The 10,468-nt window shown below is 37.1% G+C and overlaps 2 protein-coding genes across 4 annotated transcripts in view; both read right to left on the bottom strand.

Annotated features, from left to right (window-relative positions):
• LOC121239837 (DNA repair protein RAD51 homolog 2) overlaps positions 1–5,599 on the bottom strand; it is an 11,661-nt gene extending 6,062 nt beyond the window's left edge. Inside the window, exons 1-7 of one of the 3 annotated variants that reach the window (XM_041137173.1) lie at positions 5,202–5,599; positions 3,582–3,695; positions 3,308–3,460; positions 2,129–2,232; positions 1,957–2,020; positions 1,808–1,863; positions 513–593 (exon numbers count right to left, since the gene is read on the bottom strand). In XM_041137173.1, the coding sequence (XP_040993107.1) occupies positions 513–593; positions 1,808–1,863; positions 1,957–2,020; positions 2,129–2,232; positions 3,308–3,460; positions 3,582–3,695; positions 5,202–5,285 (656 nt within the window). In that variant the 5' untranslated portion in view covers positions 5,286–5,599. Of the gene's footprint in view, positions 1–512; positions 594–1,807; positions 1,864–1,956; positions 2,021–2,128; positions 2,233–3,307; positions 3,471–3,581; positions 3,696–5,201 lie in introns of all 3 variants that reach the window. The other 2 variants (XM_041137171.1, XM_041137174.1) reach the window with 2 other exon arrangements.
• A 448-nt stretch (positions 5,600–6,047) lies between these two features.
• LOC121239838 (geranylgeranyl pyrophosphate synthase, chloroplastic-like) lies at positions 6,048–7,352 on the bottom strand. Its single transcript, XM_041137175.1, has one exon. It carries the CDS (start codon positions 7,171–7,173, stop codon positions 6,145–6,147), a length of 1,029 nt encoding a protein of 342 aa, XP_040993109.1. The 5' UTR covers positions 7,174–7,352; the 3' UTR covers positions 6,048–6,144.
• Positions 7,353–10,468: the final 3,116 nt, after the last annotated feature.

Genomic DNA, 10,468 nt, shown 5'->3' with positions numbered 1-10,468 from the left:
TATATCAGCAATGTGAGAACCATAGTATCTTCTGTTAAAAATTAACATGGAGACAGTTCTTTTAGCCATACAAAGAATTGAAGAAACGTATATGTTTGCACATCTCATCATGAAATGGCCAGAACTCCAGAACCTGCACCATCACTTATAAAATAGAGCATAGAAGAAAAATAAGACCAGATTTCGTAAAACATAAGAATAAAACAACCCTCTCTCTCACTTTTTTCCTTCCTTAAACCACTGAGAGAACGTTCACTAATCTATTTAATTAGAGGAATAAACAAATCACCACTTGTTAAGCATCACATGAAAAATACCAGTTCCGTAACTTGCTTCTTTCTGAACATAGGCTATTCCTATCATGACTCATGAGGAGGGGGCTAGGGAGAATGGAGATATAAAATTACTAAAAGCGGGCAATCGAATGATCTGTCTGAAAGCTGATAACATGCCAATTGGTATCTCCATATTAAAATCACAATTCAGTCTGCATATGAGAAATTGAAACTTACCCTGAGACAAGAGCAGCCATGCTATCAATGACTAGTAACTTCACTTCATTCTGGTGGAGTGAAACCTTGATTTGTTGCAGTCTGGTAATTTTTTAGATAAATGAAGATCCATTAGCCAATCTCACTAGTCTTTTTGATAAATATTTAAAAAAAATTAAAGTTTCTAAGAGAAAGGAATAGAGGGATGCCGGGGAACTTACTACGGCGCAGGCATAAAAAAGTAATACTAAATATTTGATAACCAACGGAAAACACCTTCCATTTTGCATCAGCCAATTGCTTGAAAGTAGATACATATCATCCACGTAAGAGAGTGGAAAGAAAATGGTTTTACATGATGTGAAAAATTTGCATCAGAATCAAATTTAAGAATATTAGCCAAAACTGAACTGTTCAGATGCAGCGATGTTCTCAAAAAATAACAGAGTTACAATTTCAGCATATGCATGTGTTCTGTAGATTGTATAGTCTCAAGGGATTTTTTGGGAATTGTATATGGGGTTATTGTCAAGCAAGAGCTTAACTAGATCAAGTTAGTTGCAGAAATGCTGCTTAATTATTCTACTCTCTTTTTTATGATGTGGAAACTGTACAAGGCAAGCCATTCGAACCCACCCCTGGGAAGTAAACCCCATATACACAACCCCACTTGCCATAATTGTGTATCAGATAATCCAAGTGAACTCTAGGGGGATGCTTGGGGAACGTGACGAGATGAGAAATCTGTGAATAGTAGTGAAATGGTTTGAGTTATGATGTTTTATTGGGTTTTTGGAAAAGGGGAGAGAGAGAGAGAGAGAGTTGAATAAAATTATCAAGTTAAAATATTGTTTGAATATAATTTTTTAATATTATATTTGTTTTGGGATTTGAAAAAATTGAATTGTTTTTTGTGTTTTGTTTGGAAGTTTGGGAAAGTTGTAATGATTAGGTAATCATGATTACATGAAAAAGTTGAATATTTGAAATTGAAAAGTGTTTGTGTTTGAGTGATGTTTGGGAATGAGATGAGATAAGATGAAACCTCTTCCAAACAACCCCTAAGTGTGGAATCAAACAAGATGTCTGAATCTGCAGTTTTCTTAAACCAAATTTCTTTACAAAACACCAGCCGAAGACATTTTTCTTTCCCTCTCTTTCCCCCCCGCCGTCCCCTCCAAAAAAATTGTTAAATTGGAAAGGTCCTGGTTTTCAAAGTGCATGACTTGCTATCCAGCTGAAGTCTCATTTATTGGCAACACCGAAGTTCCAGTCTTATTCTATCCATTCTAGGGCCTTACAACATAAATTCTTACCTCTCAGTGAACTCAGAAAGTGATGCTGGACGCCAAACAAGGATCCTGCCACTCATCTGAACATAGACGGAATAACAATCTCCGGTTAACCTCAGTGATGCTGTGAAGCGAAAGAATGAAAAGGGAAAGACTCAAATGATAACCCATACTTTCTGGGCCATTCCTTTCATGAGAAATATTTCTGGGAAACTTTTCGTTCCAATTTCTATCAACCTGAGAAAAGAAAATTTCCTGAATTGAAAATATTGCTTTACTTATTGAAAATTTAGATGTAAGGAACATACACCCCACATACGTGATACCATAGATGCACTTCAGTACCTTCTTGAACTAAATTTGGATTCTACATCAATATATATTACATGGCCGTCCAAGCCTCCATAACTTGAAGGTAGCGACGCCAATAAAGAGAGCTTTAAGCAAAACTGCAATTTAATCAAGCAAAGCAAACTACAGCTAAAAACTTGACCAACCAAACTAGATAGCTTCGAAATATTATAGAGAATACCTTGTCATACTTGACTGCAAGTTCAAGTTGTATCCCTTAATAAAACAACTCACTCATCAAAATGAATAAAAGAAGACATGGCTTTTTCTAAAGATGTGTTACCCCACAACATAACCAACAAAAGTGCGTTGTGTCTATAATATTTCGAAGATTATAGATAGGTTGATTTTCACAGTAGATAGGTCTAAAAAAGGGAAACTGAAAGCTAATAAAGGCTACAAGTTTCTATCATTATTTTCACCAAATAATAAATTGCCTCAGCTTGTTGCCAATACATAGATGCAGCATTGACTTGTCAAAGAGTCCAATTTCCTTTATACACCGGGATGCACAATGAAATGTCTATCTAAGTAGCATAAAACATCCTTTCAACACGTCTACAAAGCAATGATCATTTTAAAATTTTCATCTTTGCTAAACACACCTTCCAAGTGCAGTGAACATAATTAGCTCCTGTTAAGTAAAAAGAAGTTGTCCAATTTGAAGCTGCTGTAAGGAAGAACGAAAATAATTTGGATTATGTTTTGATAAAGTACATTGTGGCCTTTAATTTCTAAAGCATTCTGTACAACAGTTAATTGTAAAAAAGGAGCTGCATATTGCCTCTGTAGTTGGGATTTAATGCTATCTTTATTTTCGGTGAACTGCAGAGGCCAGTGGTTGATCCCTTCTAGCTTAAACTGAAACATAAAAACTCAAGAATCAGACACCCAGACCCTATGTGCACTGGAGTCCCTGGAAAGCTCATGATGTGTGGCTTTCACCTAACAGCCATTTAATAAAGGTTTTCTTTGCAACTATCCATGATGCAAAACTACAACTCCTTCCAAATGTACAGAATGTATGAATTCATTATTCATTTGATGGTGACATTGAGTGAAAATGGTCAGATAAAATTATCAATTTGAGGGGAAGAAGATACACCCATCAGGACAAAATCCTCAAGTAAACACATATTAATGGTGAATAAGGTACTTATGAAAGAGTTGTACTTGTGTTTTGCCAATTCCTGCTGGACCAACCAACTCTGTCAAAACACCAAATGGTATCCCACCACATAAGGCTTCATCTAATCCTTTCAGGCCTGTAGGAAGATGGCCAGCCAAGTGCTCATTTTTAACCCGCTGCTCCATTAGTGATAATGCCTGAAAAGAACTAGAACTAACAACTTTGGGGAACTCAAAATCAAAGAAGGAAAATATATAATCCAGTGCATAGTTGAGCCAACTAACTACATTAATTGATAAAACTAAGCTGCAAGCTTACACTTTGATATGGTGGACACACAATTGCACTGATGTGTGCTACTGCAGACGTGACTTCTGCCCACCCCACATCTAACAACTCCATCAACTGAAATTCAGTCAAAGATAAGGCATCCTGAAGCAAACAAATCAAATTTCATTTTTTCAAATAGCCATAACAGGGGGTCCAAAAGCCATATTTTTTTAATTGAGTTATTCTTCTGATGAAGTTGGCCAAGGTTTAGAATTATAATCAACGATAACATTTTTTAGGATCCATGACCTAACTTGCTGCATCTAGCTTGAAGATAAATATACAAACATATATCAATTAGGTTCAATTTACACATATTATAACTCTTCTATAATATTAGAAAAATTCTAGAGATAAGTCCCACACCTTGCACACCCACTTAAAAACATGTCATTTTACCTTTTTACCCTCATTTTACTTAAAAACATATCTGGAATCATTTTATCATTTTACCCTCATTTTACTTAAAAACATGTTCCAGATTCCGTCCCCTTCTTCTTAACCCCCCCCCCCCCCCCCCTCCAAGTCCCCTGCTTCCTGGTCCTTAACGCTGGTCAATCACAAGATCGCAATTGAGTACAACAATTTTTGCTGCAATTTTCAGATTAAGAATGGCCATGATGACTCCGATAGGCAACATGTCATCAACCATTCGGTAATTCCAGAAAAATATTAATATATCAACTTCATATGTTGGTGTAAATCAGATTCAAAGCCATCCTTCAAATGCATGGAGAGAATAAAACTTCCGCCAACGTACTTGCATGATCATCTCTACCAATTTGTCATGATGCAGAAGAAAACTGGGCCAAAATTTCAACTGTTTAAAACTTTTCTCGATCTTTTAATTTTGATTTCATCATGTATACATCAAGTTATACGGTGTACTCAAGTATATATATGGTGTACAGTGACATTACAAAAATGAGAGAAAGAGAGGGGGTACAGTTACCTTATAACTCCTTCCTATGTTGCCGATCGGAATATGCCCAAGTCCAAGTTCTTAGTGCAGTGAAGAGGAGAAGTGGAAGGTTGAAGAAATGCCTAAGAAATCCTTGCGATAGGATTTTTTTTTGCCGGCGTTAAGGACCAGGAAGCAGGGGACTTGGAAGGGGGTGGGGGTGGGCGGAAGTAGAAGGGGACGGAATCTGGAATGTCATGTTTTTAACTAAAATGACATGTTTTTAAGTGGTGGGTGTGGAGCTTATGGATAGCACTGCTCATAATATTATAACACCAGGATCAATATTTTGCTGAAACCCACCATCCGATTCTAATCTTTACATGCCTATCATGCTTGTCAAATATCAACAGACCGAAATTTAATTACTAAAATATGTTGAAAATAATGAATTTTACGTTTTTACAAGATATTCTTAAAAAATGAGTTCTGGATTGGTAAAAATCAATGTATTAACATACATGATAAGTAAATGGAGCACATGGATTGGAACTATGTGCTTGACAAGATTTTCATCTAATTGAGAACGAAAAATACGTGAGTTTGGGGAAAATTTGGTTCCCAAAATCCAAACAAGACAGTAGTTGCAATTGGAGCTAAATACGAAACGCAATCGAAATCATTACAATTTACACTTATTTAGGTACCTTGGCAGTGACGATGTTACGAGCTGCGAAGATGTTGGCGATCGACTTGGGCAAACCAATCTCGCTGATTAGCTTGTTCGCCATTCTCCCTCCTCTCTCTCTCTCTCTCTCTCTCTCTCTCTATCTCTCAGTGTTCTCGTGGTTTCCCGCCAAATGTGGAAACCTAACCCGTATTTTTCCGAGCAGTAAGGCCCATACTTCCTCTCTCAAAGCCCAAATATTACCATGCCGAACGGCTAGTTTATGTCATTTTACATTATTAATGGGCTTGGCCCATTTATCAAATTCAATTCTCTATTTTCTACTTAATAAAAAAGATAAATTCAACATTTTTTTTTTTCTAGACCACAATTCTTGTAAATTGGCAACTTACAACAAAACTGCTTTGAACCTATTTACGAAAATTAAAGTCTTGAGATGAAAGAAAGACTTCTTTAGTAATTTAGAATTTTACGGCAAAGAAAGAGGAAAAATAATTGTTCAGGTATTTGTTGAAGTTTTTTGCAAACTAGTATGTATAGTTTAGAAAGTTTTTAAACTAGTCTTCAAATTAGGTCTATATTTTAAATTGACCCTAAACGATTAGAAGGTGGGATCATGCTACTCCTTGTGCCCAATGACTTGAATTTCCTGGAAAATAAAACATAAATGAAAGCATAGCACCAGTTTGTGATTTTAATATTTTTCATTGTTTATATTAAAAGATAAATGATATTTACAGTCATTACAAATGTAGCACATTTTTTTTAAAAAAAGATAATTAAATATAAGATTTATATAGAAATAATAATTTTAAATTTAATCTTTTTAAAAAATATATATATGCAGCACTTATATGACTGTACGTAATTACTCGATCAGAAATCTCAACAAAAAGCCTCCTCCAAAACGACGGAGCCTCCCCTAAAACGACTAGTTACAAGTTACAGAGTTACACATGAGACTAGTTTGACCTATGAGCAATAAAATCGGCCAGGGCAACCAACGGCGCTGCCTTATCGGGATCAAAGCCGGAGAGCTGCTCCTGCGCATCCTCCTTCAATTTCTCCGCAAACTCCCTCGATTTGTCGATACCCATTAGCTTGGGATACGTAACCTTATCGTCCACCAAGTCCTTCCCCGCCGTTTTCCCCAATTCCTCCGACGATTTTGTCACGTCGAGAATGTCATCCACTACCTGAAAAAGTAATCCAGTGTACATGGCGAAAGTCCTCAGTTTCTCAACCTCCTCGTCGGAACCACCCCCCAGCACAGCTCCAAGAACCGCAGTGCCTTCCAACATGGCTGCGGTCTTGCGCAGATGAATGAATTCGAGATGCTCGAAACTCACTTCAGACTGCCCCTTTGAAGTTAAATCAACTACTTGACCGCTTACGACCCCGTCAGCGCCAATGAACCTCGCAAGCTGTCCAATTCCACGGACAATCCTCGCAGAGGGCACGCCCACCGTGGAGGAGGCTATGTGCTCGAACGCTAATGCCAGGAGTGCATCGCCGGCGAGAACCGCCACGGCTTCGCCGAAAACCTTGTGACTCGTGGGCTGCCCTCGGCGGAGGTCATCGTTGTCCATGCAAGGAAGATCGTCGTGGATCAGAGACATGGTGTGGATCATCTCGACGGCGCAAGCGGCGGGCATGGCCATGTGTTCGGTGCCACCAACGAGCTCGCAGGCCGCGATACAAACGAGAGGGCAGATTCGCTTGCCACCGGCGAGGAGGGAGTAGCGCATGGCATTGTGGATCTCCAGGGGATCTTTGAGCGGAACGGCGGCGTCGAGGGCTCGGTTGATGGTATTGGCTTTTTGGGCCACGTAATTTTTGAAATCGAAGGAGGTGGGTTTTAAGATTTCCTCGGTGGGAGACGAGGAGGGGGAGGAGATGGGACGGCGGCGTTCCGGGAATGCTAGGAAATGGAATCTGGATCTGGAGTTGGAATATCGTTTGACCCATGTTCCCACTCTCACACAATTCATCTTCTTTATACTTCACGGCTCTCTCTCTCTCTCGGTTGGTTCTGTAGAAAGAATTTTAGAACGGAAGTTGCTGCTGCTGCTGCTTAATTACGTACTTGAAACTGCACCTAAAAAAACGTAGCTAACTCACATGGGAAGGTTTGGATAGGAGATGACGAGATGAATTAGTTGTTAGACGAGGTACACCAAATGAATTAAAATAAAAGTTTATTAAATATTGTTATAATATTATTTTTTTAAAATTTTAAAAAAATTAAATTATTTATTATATTTTATTTAAAAATCTAGATAATTTAAATTAATAAGATGAAATAAGATGAAAAGAATTTAGATGATTTTGATATCCAAATCTTGACAGATGAAATATCACTTATACAGACCTTGAAAGCTCGGAAATCTCGTGTTAATCTTAGCTAGAAATGTTGTCAAATTCAAGTGTTTGTGTAATTCTGAATCACTGAGGGGAGGTTTGGATGCATTAACTTATTTTTTTTTTTATCTCATTACATTATTACACATTACAAGAAATACTGCTTTTATCCAAGAATGAGTTTGGTGGCAAAAGACATGGTCATCGTGGGAAACAGCTTTTTCCCACCAACTCGTGTCGTGAAAAGTTCGTGGAATAAAATTGATGAGAAAAGCTTTCTTTTTCCACGATAGCTTCAACTCATGAGAAAAAATTTGTTTTTCCCACGAGAACATCTGAGGGTACAGCTTAAATACTCGCAACAAATAGTTCTACAATCTTGATGAATCTTGTGGAATTTAGTACTATTTGCCACGAACTCTGCTTGTAGGTTTTGGAAAATCCATGAAGATTGTTGATGGAAATTACCGTCAGTAATACTATTGTATTGCAATTTTTTTCATGACTGGTACTCGCTGGTATTCATTATTCCCGTGAATACTGACTATATGGAAAACTTTTGTTGCTTCCTACAGAAAAACATATTACCAAAAGTCCATCTCGTGGGTAAAAGTCTTTTTTCACATAATTTTATTATAAGAAAAAATTTTGATTTGAAGTTTTCCTCACAAACTATTACCATCACTATTTGAACCATCTTATTTTTTATTCAAATAAACCAATGAAGCCACTGTACAGTACTAAATAACTTCAAATCATGCAAATCATACATATAACAATATCCATTCTAGAATGGACCATTGGAAATATGTCCAATAATTACTGTGAATTTTTCATAAATAACTTCATTCCAATATGTCCCAGTCAACCATATACAAAGAAATACATCATGTTTAGAAGTGGGAAGTACAATAGGGAAGCCTACATGCATACTCAAGTATTTTTCATAACATATATTAATATATGTTATGAAAAATGCACTGCAACCCATTACAACATATATTGCCAGTAACTACTTATATACAAATTCACAGCACTAGACACATAGTTTTAAAGAATTCCATGCTGTTGAGACAAGCTCCAATTCATCTCCCCAAAGTCTGAAATCACATAGTCTCTTCATCCACACATACTAGGGGTTAAGAGATATTTGGGAAAACAAAAGTCATATATAAATTAGCTTCTTTGACCACTTTTAAAGATACTAGGGCACACACACACTTCATTCAATAACAAAGATTTCCATAATAAGTCTGCCCAAACATATTGAATTACATTCATACACCTTATACTTACTAGCATCCTCATGCAAAGAGCCCCCAACATATACATAAGTATACTTAACAGCCTGCAAAAATTTCTAAGAGATAGTGGAGGGTGGTTATAAATCTGGAGTGCACCATTGAACAAAACCAGATTTTTCCATGAATAACCCATTTTAGAATGGTTTTTCACATAATACATACAATTGCTCCACTTCAGATTCGTTACATTCACTATACAAAATCCACACCCTAATTTTATATCAACAGACCCTTATGACACTACAATATTCTGCCTTTATACATTTTTTTGCAAAATATTTAATATGCACAAAGAATGATTGGGATATTAGCTTGAAGACGATGCAACACTGATAACTACAATATTTATGAGCATAATTTTTTTAAAAACGAGCTTAACTCTATTAAAGCTCGGCGTACATCGGGTCGTAAGTACCCACTAATCACAACCGGCAGTAGTTTTTGCATGAAAATATAACAATCATGGCTCTTCATTCCTTGGATTTTCCCTTCACTAACATTGACACATTAGACAATATTTGCAACAAAACAATTAGGAAATTTAATTTCTGACAACCACGCACAAAAGCTCATTCGCTCATTTAAATTCAACATGTAGCATGCAAGATTCATAGAAACACAAACACCATTGTGTTATAAATGCAATTATTTTCATAGTCCAAGATTTGCCAAATCCTTACGTGCATTGGCAGAGTCCTTACTTTTTCCTTCAATGCTAATCAACGTTCTCAAGATGTTGTCACATATGTTTTTCTCAATATGTATGACTTCCAGGTTATGTCTCAATTTCAATTCTAACCAGTATGGAAGCTCAAAGAAATTGTTTTTTTCTTGTCCAATTAAGTTGATTGGACAATCGCTTCCTCTTTTTTGAAAATTTACCAAACTCCATATTTTCAACTTGAAGTAATTGCTCTACCAAAGCCTCTCCCATGACCCTTTAGGTTGAGGACGAAGCTCAACGTACCCATTAAAAATATTTTTTTCCATCTCCAACTGTGTTCTGAAACCAACCACCGACGATGACACAAATAGCAATGTTTGCTCCCATAGACCAACCACATAGAATCTGTTTCATTTGTACATACAAGGCATGCCATCTTGCCCTTTGTACTCCACTCAAAAAGATTCGCGTATGCGGGAAAGTCATTGATACTCCAAAGTAACATTTTATGTAATCTAAACATTTTCCCCTTGTATGCATCATGTGTATGAATACCCTCTTCCCATAACTCCCTCAACTCATCCATTAGAGGACACAGGAAGACGTCAATATCATTTTCAGGTGCCTTGGGGCCAGGAATTAGCAACGACATCATGAAATATGGATTTTTCATACACAACCAAGAGGGCAAGTTGTAAGGCAGTAGTATTATGGGCCATATGCTATACGGTTTGCTCATGTTATTGAATGGGTTAAACCCATCACTCGCTAGACCGAGTCGTACATTTTGAGGATCTTGGGAGAACCAACCATGCTTGTTATCAAAGTCTTTCCACACATTTGAATTTGTTGGATGTCTGATGCAACTCGAATCGTCAACCTGTTCTTCTATGTGCCATCTCATAGCTTGGGATGTCTTCTTTGACATAAATAGCCACTGTAAGCATAGTTTAAGAG

Source organism: Juglans microcarpa x Juglans regia, chromosome 7D (assembly GCF_004785595.1).
Source record: "Juglans microcarpa x Juglans regia isolate MS1-56 chromosome 7D, Jm3101_v1.0, whole genome shotgun sequence".
Taxonomy (NCBI): Eukaryota; Viridiplantae; Streptophyta; class Magnoliopsida; order Fagales; family Juglandaceae; genus Juglans; species Juglans microcarpa x Juglans regia.
Note: the sequence above shows the minus strand (reverse complement) of the source record. Positions and strands in the feature narration are given on the sequence as shown.